Source organism: Mirounga angustirostris, unplaced genomic scaffold, assembly GCF_029215605.1.
Source record: "Mirounga angustirostris isolate CCGP_5_RB_7025 unplaced genomic scaffold, mMirAng1.0.hap1 SCAF_4, whole genome shotgun sequence".
In the NCBI taxonomy this organism is placed as follows: Eukaryota; Metazoa; Chordata; class Mammalia; order Carnivora; family Phocidae; genus Mirounga; species Mirounga angustirostris.
In genome coordinates this window covers 125,884,125-125,902,599 of record NW_026991712.1, presented here as the reverse complement: position 1 = coordinate 125,902,599, position 18,475 = coordinate 125,884,125, and the positions used below count along the sequence as shown (strand labels likewise).

The window sequence follows — 18,475 nt, the reverse complement described above, 5'->3', positions numbered from 1 at the left end:
TTCCTGTGTTCACCCTTGCCCTCTCTCTTTCCCGCTGTGCTCAGCACAACAGCCAGAATTAAAAACACAAGTGGTTGCTTTTCTGTTCCAAACACTCCAGTGGTTTCCCATGCCACTCAGGATAAAAGCTAAAGTCCTCAGAGTGACCAACATGATCTGACTCTGCATTTCTTCTCTGATCTCGTTTCCCACACTCTCCTCTCGGCTCTCACTGCTTCAGCCACATGGGCCTCCTTGCTGTCCCCAAATACTCCAGATGCATCACAACTCAGGATCTCTGTACTGCTGTTCCCTCTGCCTGAATGCCTTGCCCATTTAGGGGCATGGCTCTACTGACTTCTTCATGTTTCTGTCCACGTATCACCTTATCTAAAAGGCCTTTGAGTATCTTGCATAACAAGCAATTCCTGCCACCCCTCCCCCTGCCCAATCTTGCTTGCCCTTAATTTTCTTTAAAGCATTAAGCATAATAGGACACATTGTATCTTTGTTTCTTGTCTGTTTAGTTCCTTTGCTCACATGTCTTGTTCACATGTCACCCCAGCGCCTAGAACAGGACCCGGCACATCAAAGGAGTTCACATCTTTGCTGAATTAATTAATAAATGATGCATTTAAACTTGAGAAGGGTAGGATTTTGCTGATTGACTTGGTCAGTTTTTGAGTGAAAAACACCAAAAGGGGGAGAGAGAAATGGAGGGACGAAAGGTGGAAGGAGAGAACAGTAGGGGTTAAGGGAGACAGGTTAAGGACTCCAGGTGGCAAGCGGTGGTCTGCTCACCCAGTGAAGACAGCGGTGATGAAGTTGTCCTATAGGCAGCTGGGGGGCGGTGGGGGGGGTCAGGCGTGCGTCTGAGGCTGGGGAGTTCCTGCATAGGAGAGGGTACAAGTGCCAGACCCGGCTAGTTGTGTGTTCATATTGTCCTAGGATTCCCCATGTTTTTGAAGAGCAGAAGAGTGAGACCGGTGAACAGGGAGGAGGCCATTTTCACAGAGTGGGATCCCAGAACTTGTTGGGTGACGACTTTCAGGGTCAGTCATGGGGGTGGTTTGTTGGAGCAGACACTCAAGGAACCGTGAGGCCAAGGTTGTGCTTTTGAATGTTTGAGTCACCCAGAATGTTGTCAGTTGGGGGGGGGGGGGAATCCAGAGGAAGACTCTGAGTTGGGTGCCTGGGTACTGGGTAGTGAATGAAAGGATTGATGTGGAGGCAAATGCAAGGAAGAGACCTGGGAGGGCCAGAAGCATTCTGCAAATGAGATATGATGAGGTATGTGAAAAACTCAGGGCAGTGACATCTGGCCATTCTGAGTCTCTACTTTCCCAGTGTCCTGCACACTCTTAGGCATATTGCTGTGGGCCAGTAAGTGTTTATTGCATGAATAAGCAAACCTGAGTAGAAGAAAGGAATCTGGAAGAGAATGGAAGAACAGTGAGGAGGAGCTTGCAGGGGGAGCCAGGAGAATGCCCACCGCTTTCCAGTCCAGGCCGGGAGGAACAAAGGACAGATCTTAAAACCGCTTACAAAGGAGGCAGAGGTAGTGGGAAAACTCCATGTCACTTCAGGAGGAGGGTCATTGAATAGTTAACATAATTGATATGTGTTGAGCACCTGCTATGTATAAGGTGCTGGGATGAAAAAGAGCAGCTGAAGATCTATCTGGGGAGGTAGGAAAGATTCATTTGAAGATAAACATCTAAAACTCCATTCCTATTTGCATAGCGTGTTTCATTAAATAGGGTAATTGAAAGAAGCCCATAATAAAAGGAAAAATTTAGTTTGGTACTCATATTAATTTGGTGCAAATGTCTTATCATCTAAAGAATTTATAGATCTGAAACAAGTCACCGCCTTCTAACCTAGCACAAATTCTGAAAACTGTGGGAAAATTCCACCTGCATACCTTATAAATTATTCAGTATGTGTTTCTTGAGACAGGCTTTACAGTCCAGGTGCTGGTGATACAAAGATGAATAAAGACCTTGTTTCTCCTTTAAGGGGAGGGAGTTGTTGAAAGAAGCTATTGAAAACTGGGGAATAGATTTAATGTCACAGAGGGCTGATCAGCTGCTGTCAGGGATGGGAAGAGAGAGAAAGGTGGCAGGGGGTGGGGTAGGGCGGGATTTTCATCCTGAAGAAATGATTGAGTTGGTTAAAGATGGGGAGAAGAATGTTCTAGCCCTGAAATAATGATGGGCTTGGGGGACCTTGTGAGTGTCCATGGGATTGGGGTGTGGAGTGCTGGAGGGACCTGGTGGGGGCGTGAGGAGGCCTGGGTCAGAATGTGAAAGGTCTGTGGAAATGGAGCCATTTAAGAATTGTATGAGAGCAACATGGTCAGTTTTGCATTTTAGAAAATCCCTTGGTTCTAGTGGATGGATTGTTGAGCAGGGTAAATTTGAGGGGGTGAAGTTTGCAGGCAGGGAGAAAAATTAGAAAACTTCTGCAAATACCAAAAAAATGAGAGCTGAGCCCAGGCAATCAGAATGTGAGTGGAGAAGAGATGATGAGTTCAAGAGCTATTTAGGAGGTAAAATGGTAATATATTGACATCTGATTGTGTATGGGAAGTACTGATATTTGTTATGAAAACTTACAATATGGCTGGTTGATACAAAGGTGGACATCCAAGTTTCTTAGCATAGCCTGTTGCTTTACACAGCACATCCAAAATATACTGTAAGGAAGGCAAGAGTGGTATATCGTTATTGTTTTTAAGGCTTAGTTCATATAAATAAAAATATGAGAAAGTTGTAATATCCTCAAGGAAATAAAAATCGACATTTGTAATAAAATGCGTATTTCTAATAAGTTTGGAGAACACAAAGCAACATATATTTATAATAGTATTAAAAGTACTATGAATTTCTTACAAAATAATCTTGAATTCTACATTTGCGCCGATAGTTGATTATTTCACATCTTTGGGTAATTTCTTTTTCAGCTAGGAAGCTATTTAAAACCAAGTATTAAAATAAACTGAATGTAGAACCAGACTTTGTCAACATTAAACCAAGATTTTCAAAGAATAATAAAATGCATCCAACCATGCTTTTCACATAAACCTTTAATAGTTTTAGGAAGAACAAAATATTTTGGTACCATTAATACACAAAAATTACTTAAAAATAGTTGTTGGGGCACCTGGATGGCTCTGTCGGTTGAGCATCTGACTCTTGATTTCAGCTCTGGTCATGATCTCAGGGTTGTGAGATCGAGCCCTTCGTTGAGCTCCATGCTCAGTGAGGAGTCTGCTTGTCCCTTTAGCTCCCCCTTAGCCCCTCTGCTTGCGCTCTGTCTCTCTTTCAAATAAATAAAATCTTAACAATAACAAAATGATCGTTTCATCATTTCATCCTTACATTTTTATTTTTTGTGTATTTTTATAATGTATACAATATATTAATATAGTAATGTGTATAATTTATGAAAGACACATACTGTTAAAAATGATTAAAGAGAAGGTGACTGGCTGGCTCAGTTGGTAGAGCATGCAACACTTCACTCGGGGTTGTGAGTTCGAGCTCCATGGGCATAGAGCTTACTTTAAAAAATAAACAAAATACAATAAAATGTTACTAAAATTAAAAATCATTAAAGAAGGTAATTTACATGATACAAGCAAACTTTATTCATGATGTGGACAGTCTCCTTTCAGAGAATTGCAAAATGGGGTAGAAGGCAAGAAGCTTTGATAGGATAAAGATTAAAGAACAAGTAAGAGAAAAATAGAAAATATTTGACTGGCTGGGGCCACATAGTCTTGTTTGGGGTGAGAAGTCCCAGAGTTGGCTTGTGTTTGGAGATTGGCTGACTGGATTATACTGTGGTTTTTTTTTTGTTTTTTTTTTAAAGAATTTATTTATTTGAGAGCGAGAAGGACAGAGAGAGCATGAGAAGGGGTAGGGTCAGAGGGAGAAGCAGGCTCCCCGCCCAACAGGGAGCTGGATGCGGGACTCGATCCTGGGACTCCAGGATCATGACCTGAGCCAAAGGCAGTCGCTTAACCAACTGAGCCACCCAGGCGCCCCAGAATCAGAATCAGTGTTTCTGATTAAGCAGATTATTATTATTATTTTTTTAAAGATTTTATTTATTTATTGGAGAGAGAGAGTAAGAGAGAGCATGAGAGGGGAAAGGGTCAGAGGGAGAAGCAGACTCCCCACCGAGCGGGGAGCCTGACATGGGGCTCGATCCCGGGACTCCAGGATCATGACCTGAGCCGAAGGCAGTTGCTTAACCAACTGAGCCACCCAGGCACCCCCTGATTAAGCAGATTATTTATAGCGCCAAGAAAGTTAGATAACAGGACACCTTGGACAGCACAGCTCCATCTTGGGCCTATAAAGTTATTTCAACAATACAATAAAATTAAAAAATAGTATGTGTTCAGAAATGTTTGGCTCACTTTGGTGTGAACCAGTAAAAGGTTTGGAGACCCTTCATCTGCAAGAGGAAGGCTAAAGCCCTTTTCATGGCACACAGGACCCTTTAAGATCTAGTCCTGTCTGGCTATACTCTTTATCAGACCTCACATAGAGGTAGCGTGTCAACTGCAATGCTGTTTTTTTCTTTTTAAAGATTGTATTTTTAAATAATCTCTACACCCAATGTGGGGCTTGAACTCACAACCCTGAGATTAAGAGTCCTGTGCTCCACCGACTGAGCCAGCGAGGCACCCCTGTTGCATACTTCTATTTGCAGTGCTCTCTCCTGCTTATTTTCCACCAGTGTATCTTTGAAAACAGTTTTTAAGTCACCTTCTTTCTCAAGTCTTCTGTGAATCTTAAGAGATTTAAATTTACTTTGCCTGTGATGCCTCTTACATCCTTTAAAAATTTTTCCTCATTATTACATAGCTACTTATTTTCACAGTTTTGTCTCCCCTTCTAGACTATTGCCAGCTACTTGGAGACTCTGTTCTGGCTTTTCTTCTTTGAATCCATACACTTAACACTAACACCAAAAATAAGTATTTACTGTCTTGATTTGTATTGAGTTACAGAGCACATTGTAGATCTGTTTCCATCCAAATAAGCTGATGTACACAACCATGAACTGGCTTCACATCAGATTTCATGTAAAAATAGTATCTTATTTCTCTTTTCTTTGATAAAGCCCTCTGAAACCAAAAAAAAAGCAATTGAAAAGATTGATGATCTTCTTGAGTTGTACATGGGAATTCAAGATACTGATTTAGGTAAGATTATACTATTTTTTAAGTCTTACATTTCTTAATTGAATTTAGTGCTGCTTTATGTCTTGCTTGCATTTATACTCAATGATACTTTTCAAGGTAAAAACTATAAAGTGATGAGAAAAACATAATGAAAATAAGGATATAAAACATAAAAGAATAATGAAAAGACCTGGCCCTTACCATTTACTAGCTGCGAGTCAACTTTTCTAACCTTCAGTTTTTAATCTATAAACTATAATAATAATAGCCTTCCTTCATAAGCTTGTTTTACAGATTTAAAAATTATATATGAACAAATTTTATAAATGGCACATATGGAATGTATTTGATACATCAGATCTACATTGATTAAATTATATATCATGTACTGTATGCACTTAATAGGATTACTGAGATCCTGTGAGCAATGAATCAAACAGGAAGAAAAAGGACACACCTGGTGTGTGACTGATCAGGGCAGTTGAGCAGTTGAATTGCTGGGTATTATGTTGTCACTAGGATGTCAGGGTCTTGATTTCTCAATTGCAAATAACAAAACAATAACAACAGACTGAATTCCAACTGACTTAAAGGATAAAAGAGGGGAATTGTTTTGCTTTTTATAACTGAAAACTTCAGAGGTAGGTCCTGGCTTCAGAAATGGCTAGATCCGGAGTTCTCATGCTATCATCAGGATGTGGTTTCTCTTCTTTCCACTTAGGCTGCATTTTAGGCCCCCCTGGTGTCCCCTGGCAACTTCAGACCCTCCCTCGTGGAGTCAAAATGATGGCCATGGCTCCATCCTCTACACCTTAGTGTCAGGCATGATGGGAAACAGGGGAGGGCCTTTTCCAAGTCATTCAAACAAAATGCCGAGGATTGACTCTGACTGGGCTGATGGGCTCACTGAGGCTGGGGGTTGGTTGGGTCTGGGTCAAATGCTCTACCTCCGGAGCTGAGAGTGACTGAAATACTAGGGCTGAGCTGGTGAAAATCCTGGCGCCTCCCATGTAGGAGCCAGAAGAAAGTGCCCTTGAGAAGGGCAGAGGGATGCTGGGTGGTGAAAGAGTATGCACCGCGGTGGTTGGGCTTGTGTCTGCATGCACCCGTGTGTGCGCTCAGAGTGTGTGTGTGTGGATCAGGTACTTAATACATTTTTTTTTTTTTTTTAAGCCAAAGACTTGTACTGTTTTGTTTCCCTGCTACCAGGTGTAAAGTATTTTACTCTGGCTCAGGTAGAGCGTTTGAAACTCATTATTCCTTTTCTACTTCAACTCATTCTTTTTTCTTATAGTGTCTATTATGTTTTTCTTGCCTTTCTGAACTTGTAAAATAAAATTTCTATGTTGGATATGCAGATGCTGTCTGCAATTGAAGAAATATTAATTTACTCTTTTTTTCTAGTTCCTTGATTCAAAATATAAAATTTGCATATAATAGATACTTGCTCCATATAGACAAGAAGTTCAAGCTGAGATTATCCTGTAGAAAGCCAGCATCTTAAAACTTTTCTACAAAAACTTTTCCTCAACCCTTTTGCATTTGGAAAGACAGATTTGCGTAAGTGAGGTGGGCCTATGAAAATTGTGCAAATTAAAGCAAAGGGATGGGCGCCTGGGTGGCTCAGTTGGTTAAGCGACTGCTTTCGACTCAGGTCATGATCCCGGAGTCCCTGGATCGAGTCCCACATCGGGCTCCCTGCTCAGCGAGGAGCCTGCTTCTCCCTCTGACCTTCTCCCCTCTAATGTTGTTTCTCGCTCGCTCTCTAATAAATAAATAAAATCTTTAAAAAAACCAAACAAACAAAGGGGATTTATGAATGGCAGTGCTCTTAAATGCAGATTAGACAGTTTGGAAAAATGATACATATCTCTATTTAGTTGAGAAGTTTTCAAACAGTGTAACTGACTATTATAAGATTCAGAAACAGCCTATCAATGCTAGATCTTGATGAACTCAAATTTAGGAGAATCACACTTTTCAAAGGGGAGAGTTTAAAATAGTCTTTAGAATTTAATTTTAGGTATAGGCCTTATAGTTAATTAAGTGTAAGTTTGGAATAGTTAAATAAATTAGTTTTGTTCTTTTGTTATTAAATATATACAAGTATACATGGAAGAACAATAGATAGTGGAGTAATTCTAAGTGAATTAAGGAGCGGTTCTTTAAGAACCCATTTCTTTCACTCTGACAAATTCAGGGCACTAAACATTCCTCACAAATTCCTTGTAAATTAACTTGTAATCCCATAGTAAAGTTAATTAATCATCTGTAGCAAATTCCTCCAATGACTCGGAAAGTCATTATCATTATACATGATTAGCAATGTGATCATTCATCTAGGGACGTAAAGTTTAAGGAAAATAATTGAAGAATGTCAACCATTGTTAAATTAGGAATTTCTGTCATTACTCAGATCTGATTAGCATGAAATAGAAACCACAAATGTGACACTGATTCAACAAATGAATGTATTTGCTTGTTTTTATGTCTCAGTGTTCTTAGCTTTCAGAAATGTTAAGTCTTAAGGCAGATTGCAGTGACATCATGTTATTCCGGAGTTGTTAATATAAATTTACATTAAAAAGTGAAAAAGGTAATATGGCAATAAAATGACTAAAACCAAAACACTATCTTCACAAAACTTTGGGGTTGTATTTACCACTTGAAAATGGAAAATAATTGAAATGAGTTTAGGAATTAACGGTGCTTTTTTTGGTTGTAAAGTTAAGCTGTGAACTGACTTTTCAACTTTTCAACATGTGTTGCCTTGGAATGTTATCCATGGTGGAAAAATGGATTCTGGAAGATTTTGAGTCCTGTAACATATTGTAGGAGATTGACCTAACTTAATGAAAAAGTTGTATCATATAAGTTTCCTCATGCATATTTAAGGCAACTGTGTTAATTATATATAGAACTATAATATGTCCTGATGATACCAATTTAGGAGTTTGGAGATCATCCTAGCCATGTCAGAATTTTAGGATTTCTAATTTATTAAGAGATCCAGAAATGTGTGGAAAAGAAATTTGAATGATAACTCTAAGTAATTTTTTCTTATAAAACTTTTTTTTAGCTCCTTAAAAAAAAATACAATAATGGCATTTAAATAATTACATTTCTTGGGGCGCCTGGGTGGCTCAGTTGGTTGGGCGGCTGCCTTCGGCTCAGGTCATGATCCTGGAGTCCCGGGATCGAGTCCCGCATCGGGCTCCCTGCTCGGCAGGGGGTCTGCTTCTCCCTCAGACCCTCCCCCCACTCTCTCTCTCACTCTCTCTCTCTCAAATAAATAAATCTTAAAAAAACAAACAAACAAAAAAAAACCTTTAAATAATTACATTTCTTTGCAAATAACAAATGATTTTCTTTCTTCCATGAATTCAAAACCGTGAATACTGTAGAAAGTCACCTTCTCAGATAAAGCCAGTGATTTTGGAAATAGATTTTCATTAACAAAAAAACCATATTCAGCATTGGTCGTGTTTTTGATGTTTGACTCCTGAGTTCTTTGAAATGGATTATTTGTGAAAAGTCTATGGGAAATAAGTGCTAAAGATCTCTCTTAGAAGGAGATACAACTACAGATGGTTAACAGTGGCTAACAATGTTTAGGACTAATCTTTATTTAATCCTGCTCTGTGTCATTTTATAGATTTGAAAACAGATTCAGAGACATTTGGTTACTTGCCCAAAGTCAGCTAACAAATTAAGAGCTCAGATTCAGATCTGGGATTTTTTTTATACCAAGATTTTTCATCTGCAGTAGTATCTTCTGTTTAAAAGTTCTGTTTAAGTATTTAAAAACTTAGTGGGAAATATAGATTGACCTATATCACCAAAATAAGTTTGTTGTTAATAAATGATGTAAAAATTGTTCAGTTGCGGAAATGATAAAAAGATATTTTAAAAATGGCCAGTAGAGGTCAGCACTTAGCTGCTAGATGTGGTATAACATGTCTATTCTTTCAGTGGAATTTTTTTTTTTTTTTTCTGGCCAGATTGCATTTGGGTGTTAAATATTACTGCAGTGTACTGCAGATCCATTATAGGTAAAAAGCATTTTAGTAGCTGTCATATTAATGTGATGTAACTTAATAAAAAGTGCTTCTTTTTGCTAAAAGCTTCATTTTGCTTTTCTCTTAAATCAAAGATATAGTCTTTAATCAAAAAGGATAAAATACCAATTTACTTCTCCTTTAAGAGTGTTCAAAAATATGTGTTTATACTTTATTCATTAGCAAAAATTTGTGCATGTTTTAGTGCATGCTCCATTCTTAATTTCTTTGAAAATTCATATAGCCGATTCCTTACTGTTTTTTAAAAGATTTATGGAACACTGTGTTACATATAGTATTTCTAACACCTTAACAAAGCTGCCTAGTTGGTATTTTTGTTACTTTTAGCAGATCAGGAGTTCCTTGAGGGCAGATACTGTACTGCTTTTAATCTCAGCTCCTACGACAGTACTTCTCCTAGAGTAAATATTTGGTAAATGTTTCTTGACTGTGTGTTGAGAGGCACAAAAATAGTGAATACACAGAGAGTATGAGTCCTAATTTCATAAGTTTGAAACTTTAGCCCTTGGACAAATTATTAAACTTCGAACCTTAAATTCCACATCTTTGTAAAAGGGGTATAATAAAAACCTCAAAGGGTTGCCAACACATTAAATGAAATAATATGTATAAAATTCCTGTCACATCATAAATAATAGGTACAGCTATTATTTTTAGTGATGATCACTAATAATTATTACTAGTAATAATGGTAGTGGTAGTAGAGGTAGGACTGTATACTGGAGGGCTGACCAACTCTGGGACTGTATTTAGTGTGGAAGTTTAACTTTTCTGCTGTACCAGCATGAGTGCATGAGTGAGATTATACAGTTTTTTTGGATTGTAAGGTTGTGGTATGGGCATCTGAGACCATCATTTTTCTCATTTTGCAACTGAGGAACCCAAGCCAGAGTTTGCAAGTCAGAGTAGGCAAGGTCCAGAATATATTGATCCTGGGCTTAGTGCACTAGACGATGCTGCTGAGCTTCCCGAGGTATCATACAGCCATGTACCAAGTTATTTCTTATAGTCAGGCAGGTGTGTGTATGTGTGTGAGTGAGTGATTGGCTGACTCATTGTCCATCAGTGAACATCTGATTCTGGTCTTTGTGTCCCCCCAGCATTTAAGAGCATCATTCATCTGCACTGTTAGTTTTTGCTTCTGAATGTAGATTTTCTTATATCTCCTGTGTGCATCTTCTTTCTTCCTCTGCTAGATTGTGTATCACCCACCTGTTAGTATAATCTTTAGGTAACTGTCTCAACAAATGCTATCTGTGGAGCCTATGAGAAATATTTAAAATGGTAGGCTTAGCAAAATTCTGAACTCGAGTCCTACTTTTGCAATCTTTAAGTTTTGGTTACTCTTTTTTCCATAGCCTGGCTATAGGACCAGACCTCTAGGTTTTGCTTTCTCCAATGCATGTTAACTGTATCGGTGTAAAAATTATTTAAGTATAATTACAAAGCCGCCTCCTGTCCTGTGCATCTACCAGCATGTACAGTGTATAAGACACTGAACTGGTTCCTATGGGCATAAAAGACTGAGTAGGCTATTCAAGATCTGTTGGGAGTTTATTCTTTTTCTTTTTTTTTTTTTTAAAGATTTTATTTATTTAAGAGAGCATAAGCGGGGACAGAGGGAGGGAGAGAAGCAGATTTCCTGCTGAGCAGAGAGCCTGTCACAGGGACTTGATCCCATGACCCTGAGATCATGACCTGAGCCGAAATCAAGAGTCAGATGCTGAACCAACTGAGCCTCCCAGGCGCCCCTAGGATGTGAACATTTTTAAGGATTTTGATAGTACTGATTGTCAAATTATTTTTCAAAAGCTAAGTTTAAGAAGTCAAGCCTGTGTGTATCTGAATATTTGCTTCACTATATCCTGGCTAGCTTTGGTATGCCATTTAAAATATATATAAAAGTTGTAATAAACTTGGCCAAACCCTTTGGAGCTGAAGCTGAAGGCCTCCTTCCTCTTTGAAGTGTTTGGTTGGATTGACAGTAAATGTAGAAGCTTTTGGGTCAGGGCTGAGGCCTGAGGCAAGATAAGAGAGAGGAATAATGATGAGAAGGAATCCATTCCTCCTCACTCATAACTGCTTTTTATTTATTATTATTTTTTTATTTTTTAAAGATTTTTATTTACTTGACAGAGACACAGCAAGAGAGGGAACACAAGCAGGGGGAGTGGGAGAGGGAGAAGCAGGCTTCCCGCTGAGCAGGGAGCCTGAAGTGGGGCTCGATCCCAGGACCCTGGGATCATGACCTGAGCCGAAGGCAGACGCTTAACGACTGAGCCACCCAGGCGCCCCTCATAACTGCTTTTTAAAAGTATTTTTTGAAGCAATCTTAAACATTGAGAAAGGTTATAAATACAGTACAAAGACTTTTTCCCCTTGAGCATGGGAATAAATTAACAATATTTATTGCCCCCAAATAATTTAGTGCATATTTCCTATGAACAAATATATTCTCCTAGCTTACCACAATATCAATTACCAGGAATCATGAAATTAACATTGATACATTACTATCATCTCTTATTCATATGTTATGTTTCACTAAATACCTTAATATCCATTATAGCAGAAGAGCATGTTCAAAATCTTATGTTACTTTTATTTATATCAATTTAGAACAGTTTCCCACTCTTGATTTTAATGACCTTAATGCTTTTGGAGGGTACAGCTGTTATTTTATAGAATATTCCTCAATTCTGATTTGTCTGATTTTTTTTTTCCAGAATTACGTTTAGGTTATACCTCTGGCAAAAATATCAAATGTGATGCTGTTTTCTTTTCAATTACATCTTACCAGGAGGCATAGGAATTTTTCTATTTCTGATATTGTTCATGTTGATGACTTACAGTGGTATTTGCGAATTGTCTCCACTATAAAGTTATTCTTTCTGTAGTAAGTATTTGGTGGAGAGATATTTTGAAACTATGTAAATATCCTGTTCCTCATGATCCTACCTTCCTTCTGTCCATTTGTCAGTCAGTCATTACTTTGGGCCACATCTCCTCCTTTCCCTTTAACCTGTGTTAGTACAGAACTGTTTGAGACAAGGCGCAGTCCTTAAATGCTCTTAAGAGCCCTAGTGGATTTTAGCTGAAAGACCAGACCTCTCGGTTCATTCAGAGAAATCCTACAACTGTTGAATTGTTCAGCCTTAACCTGGGAGGAAAGGAGATGCTGAGCTTTGGTGTTTCTTTTTTACCTGATGTTCTTTACCCAAGTCCTAAATCACATCCACACTGTCTCTTTCCAGTTGCTGGTGCTTATAAGGGACTGAGAACAAAACAGCCGAGCCTCATGGGCTCCCAGCCAGTTGGGGCAGGTCCCATGGGAATGTGTACTCCTGAAGATGCTGGTTCTCCAGACATAAGAACTGGGGCTTGGCAATTTACTAGAAAAACAGAACAAGAGCACCACTTTCACTTTCTATCTCAAACTAGAAAGGGGCTCAGGAAAAGTTACCTTGATTCCCTGAGTAGACCGATATCATCTTCTCCCTACCTTGATTTTCCCATTGCCAACTTGTATCCTTTGTCTTTGTTTTTTGGAGGATCGGGGAGTACTAGGTTCCATCATAGTTTGGTGTGGGGTGCTGGTAGAAGGGGCAGAGAGAGCTAGTGACTGTGGGCAGGTGGAAGAGGTATGATGTACTCTGAGATTCCTGGCAGGGTTACCCACAGGGTTTCCTTTCTGGAGCCAGAGGAGTACCAGTAGTTCTTGACTGATGGGTTCCAAGGTGGAGGAGAGGCCAGGGGTGGCAAATCTGGGTGCAGTGGACAGACTGTTTAAAAATGTATTTGCGGGCGCCTGGGTGGCTCAGTTGGTTAAGCGACTGCCTTCGGCTCAGGTCATGATCCTGGAGTCCCTGGATCGAGTCCCGCATCGAGTCCCGCATTGGGCTCCCTGCTCAGCGGGGAGTCTGCTTCTCCCTCTGACCCTCCTCCCTCTCATGCTCTCTGTCTCTCATTCTCTCTCTCTCAAATAAATAAATAAAATCTTTAAAAAAAAAAATAAAAAAAAATAAAAATGTATTTGCTACCCTGATAGATGATAGTATGTTACTGTTATAGCTTGTACTACAAATAGATCTATGCATGTTACATGTAGAAAGTAATTTTTCTGCTGCCATTTTTCTCAGTGCTCTGATGCTGTCTCATGTATCATTAATATTTAAAAATTGTTTTTGATAGCTACCACAATATTGGAAGCTGGAAAGGACAAAGGTAATCCAGATGAATTTGCTGTGGCACTCGACGAAACTCTCGGAGACTTTGCGTTCCCAGATGAATTTGTCTTTGATGTTTGGGGAGTCATTGGTGATGGGAAACGAGAATGATGATGACGTGGATGATCCATCTCTGGAGAAATGAGCCATTCTTTTTAAAAAAAATCCATAAGATCTGTTTTTAGACACTGTTACAGACTCTGGTTTGGTCTTACGTGTATGGAATACATTCTTTGAAATATAATTTTGGTTTGTGGGTACCTTTTAATGCGGTTGCAGATGTGGTATGCTTAAATCACCTAAAATATGATCAGTTTTAATATTCATTCAAGAATCTTTTTAAAGTAAGTTTTAGGGGGTATTTCTAGAGAGAGAATTTTGCTCCCTATTAACATCCGTGTTTTCTTTTCCACATGTAAGTAGCTGGTTGCGGTAGCTCTGTCGCTCATTTTTAATATCTTAATGCAGTGAAACTGGGATTAGAGTATGATTTGCCTCTGAGCATCTTCATTTTGTTATACCAGCCTGATCTGGGTACGTTCAGGCAGTGAAGTGTGAATTATGACCACTATGGGTCTAGAAAGCATTGTTTCTTTAATCCACTGAGTAAGGGGAGGACGATTCCTAAAGCCTCTTGATGTCTATGGCCTACTTTCTTCATAAAACAAGGGTTGATTGACTTTTATTTTTTTGCTTCTGTAATCCTTTTAAAAAACTTGTTAAAATCTATTATACTGTGTATGTATTTGCCTGTGTGGAAGAAGGGTGGAAAAGGCAGATAGGGTAGAAACCACTTAAATTTGATTTTTTTAAAGCAGTTCTTAAACCATTCTTTTTCCACTCATACCCACTGTTATGTTACCCTTTATAAGCACTCCAGGGAAGGTTTTTATAGTCTTTGTAGAACTTTTCTTTTGAAAGATATTTACTCAGAAAATAACTATGTTTGAGAACTTTTTTTTTTTTTTTAGGTGAAAGAGCAATGCTTTTAAGCCTCCTAAACTTTAGAGGAGATACTATCAGAAATCAGTTTCCCCCAGTGGAAATGAAGGAGGACGGGAGGAATTGAGAAAATATATTAGTCTATTATTTTAGAGTTCTAACATACTTTCTCTAAAACCTTACATTATTGAGAAAATTGAGGGCAAATGACTGTCTTATCACTCTTATTTGACATTTTGTGGATGTCAGAGAATAGAAATGAATGGTTTCAACATAGATCACTTAATAAGGCAGTGTATGGTGTGACCAAGCATTCTTCTAAAGTGTTGGCTGGAAAATGCTGTGTGCTGCCATGGTAATCAGAAATAATGACCCGCGAGGGCTGTATTCCAGGAAATCAGGAGCAGTTCCCTTTTCATGGTGAGTTAATGCTTAGATAATTGTTGTTTTCTGGTGCAACTTTACTTTTACTGACATCCACTCCTCTTTCACATAAGTATAATGCTTTGAAGCAGATACTCTTTGTCTCATTAATCTGAGACCTGTACAGAAGCCCTGTTTTAGTCATTAATGTGTAACTAAAGGAGTTTATAGAACATGGATTCTCTTTTTTTTTTAAGATTTTATTTATTTATTTGACAGAGAGAGACACAGCAACAGAGGGAACACAAGCAGAGGGAGTGGGGGAGGGAGAAGCAGGCTTCCCGCCGAGCAGGGAGCCCGATGCGGGGCTCGATCCCAGGACGCTGGGATCATGACCTGAGCCGAAGGCAGACCCTTAACTGACTGAGCCACCCAGGCGCCCGAACATGGATTCTCTTAATGCGCTTGCCCATCATTTGAAAATGGGACCCAGCTCAGGCTGTAATTTGTTGTTACTTGTTTCATGGATTTCTTTTGGAGCTCCCTAAATATCTATTAATTCTTTTTTAAAAAAATTTTAATTTTTTAATTTTTATTTTAAGGTATCTACTGATTCTTTTTTTTTTTTTTTTTTAAAGATTTTATTTATTTTTCAACAGAGAGAGAGACAGCGAGAGAGGGAACACAAGCAGGGGGAGTGGGAGAGGGAGAAGCAGGCTTCCCGCCGAGCAGGGAGCCTGCTGCGGGGCTCGATCCCAGGACCCTGGGACCATGACCTCAGCCGAAGGCAGACGCTTAACGACTCAGCCACCCAGGCGCTCGGTATCTACCGATTCTTAATACCACCTCTCTTAGAAGGACACACAAAGAGTTGATACTTTGAAAGGTGAGAAAGTTGAGGCCCATAAAAGCACTTTAGTTTAACAAAAAAAGTTTCCTGGCACTAGATGTTAGATTTGAAATGATGAGTCCTTATTTATCGTTGATATCTTTTTCTCCTTCCTTTTTGGGCATGCAGGAAGATTGACACTGATTCTCTGTGATTTATGGAATCTCATATTCACAAACTGAGTTGTGCTCACCATGATTTTTCTGGAATTTTGATGTGTAAGGTACCAGTGTCCATGTACAGCGGTAACTCTACTTGCCTGTTAGGGTTAAATAGTAGTTATCATCATTCAGGGCTTCACCTGAGCACAGGTACTTTAATCCTAATAGGTTTTTCCTTGAAATGTCTTTGTCTCTCACCTCTATTGCTTAGCTGATAACAAGGTCAGTTTCTTTATGTCATTTTGTTCCCTCCCTGAAAATGTATCCGTTTGTGAACTTTGTGCCCTTCGGTAACTCTCGGTGCACAGAAAGAGCAGGGTCTCATTTTAGTTGTCACCGTCTACAATGTGGGCTACCCTTCTGCTACTACAATGAGAACAGTCTTTTTTTTTTTCCCCATTAAACATGCTATTTCATTGATACCACCAAACATTTCCAGAAGGCCTCTCTCATTTTCTTTTGTTCTTTTTTTTTTTTTTAAGATTTTATTTATTTATTTGAGAGAGAGAGAGCACATGAGAGGGGGGAGGGTCAGAGGGAGAAGCAGACTCCCTGCCGAGCAGGGAGCCCGATGCGGGACTCAATCCCGGGACTCCAGGATCATGACCTGAGCCGAAGGCAGTCGCTTAACCGACTGAGCCACCCAGGCGCCCTCATTTTCTTTTGTTCTACAGGAGTTTTTTTTCCCCCCCCAGTGGAGGAGGAGGATTTTATTCTTGATTTCCCTCCATGCAAAATTGCATCTTTCAGGGGCCGCTAAGCACACACTGTGTATTTTCTCTGTGGCAGAGTATGCAGGTGGGGACGGAATGTTGGGCTCGATGGGGCCTTGAATATTGCTTGCCCCTGATCAAGTGTACATATTCTGATGATTATAAATAGTACATTTTGGGTTTCTGTGATGTTTCAAAAATATAATTATATAATTACATGATGTGAAACTTTAAGAATTCAATTATAAGAGCAGTAATCAGTTAACCTGTACTTGGGACGACTGTATCCAATATTGTAATGTAAACAGGTAATTAGAAATAATTTTGCCAAATGACTAATTTGCTGTATTTCCCCCTATAACTTTAACAAATAGAGATTTTCCAAGTGAAGCACACTTCCTTTAGGTCCATGTTATTGCTAGGCCTTCATCAAGTCTAGAGAGAGCCTTCCTGGCATCCTTTAGTTATCATTGCCTATCTAGCATAGAAGCAAAATGAATTTCATCTGCAAATAGAATTTTCAAAATAATGGTTCTTCTAAATAGGGCACAGTTATCTGCCAAAGATGTAAAAGATCGATCATATAATGACCCTTTCACCCTCTGATACATCTAAAAATATATGGATACTGATAGCATTGTTATTATTCTGCTGGAAGTAATGGGTTAGAAGGACAGTCGGTGTTTTACCCAAGCTATGAGTGAATAAAAAGATAGGAGATGTGGGACGCCTGGGTGGCTCAGTCGGTTAAGCGTCTGCCTCCCTCTGCGGGGAGCCTGCTTCTCCCTCTGCCTTTGTCTCTCTCTCTCTCTCATGAATAAATAAATAAAATCTTAAAAAAAAAAAAAAGGAGATGCTGTTCAGCTCACTGTCCCAAGAACCAGTGCTCTGTGTAAAATGCACATTTATTAACTTCTTGACACAGATTGAAAGGGACATCAGAGTAATTACAAGTCCCTTACACATATCATGGTTATAAAATGTTTCTAAGATTGTGAAGTATACAGATGTCACAGTCTGTCCCTACCTCTTACCTGAAATCCTACTTCTAAGAAATGACTCAGGGTTATTATCTGCTGGGAGGGTGAAAATTGAATGTGACATCTTTATCTCAATTTGAGACATTAAGCCTCTATAAAACTTACGTAGAGCCATAGATCTTTTTAAAGCAGTAACAAAGAAAAGAAAAGAAACTTTCTGATAGTTTTAAATAAACATTTTATATTTTGAACTGTTCATGCCATGCAATGATATTGACTATATGTAGGTAAAATAATCTGTTTTTTTTGGGGAAAAAAACACTTTTGTCTTTTGTAAAAATCATAGCATATACTTTAAAATGTTTTTTGAGATTGAATTTTGGAAATTTATTAACTTGTGAAATTATAACATTTTATTTAAAACTTACTGTATTTCTACTTGTAGATTGTATAAATGTTTATGTATTGATCAAAAAGTGAATTATTGTAAAGGTATAATTTATAATATTTAAAATATAACTCCTTAAAATAAGCTTTTCATGAAAAAAATGAATGTTTTTATGAAAAAATTTGGGGTTTTAAATGTTTGGCTTTTTAATTTTATTTAAATAAATGATTCAGGGGATAACATGTAATTGTTTAGGTCTCTATTTCTTTTTTTAAGATTTTTTTTATTAGAGAGCACGGGGTGGGGGATGGGCAGAAGGAGAGGGAGAAGCAGACTTCCTGCTAAGAAGGGAGCCAGACATGGGGCTCAATCCCAGGACACTGAGATCATGACCTGAGCCGAAGGCAGATGCTTAACCAGCTGAGCCATCCAGGTGCCCTGACCTTTATGTTTTTAATACATTTTTGATATATAGTTTTTTCTCTGTGTATTTCATATGAAGTATAACCTCTAAGGTCTCTTAGTTTTAAAATCCCAAAATTATATGTTTTGATT

At 38.7% G+C, this 18,475-nt stretch overlaps 1 protein-coding gene across 4 annotated transcripts in view; it reads left to right on the top strand.

Annotated features, from left to right (window-relative positions):
* GIPC2 (GIPC PDZ domain containing family member 2) overlaps nt 1-18,475 on the top strand; it is a 346,096-nt gene that overhangs the window by 59,947 nt on the left and 267,674 nt on the right. For 2 of the 4 annotated variants that reach the window (XM_064588939.1, XM_064588940.1), the window contains exon 5: nt 5,119-5,200. In XM_064588939.1, the coding sequence (XP_064445009.1) occupies nt 5,119-5,200 (82 nt within the window). Of the gene's footprint in view, nt 1-5,118; nt 5,201-13,449; nt 17,269-18,475 lie in introns of those variants that run through there. The other 2 variants (XM_045897336.3, XM_045897337.3) reach the window with 2 other exon arrangements.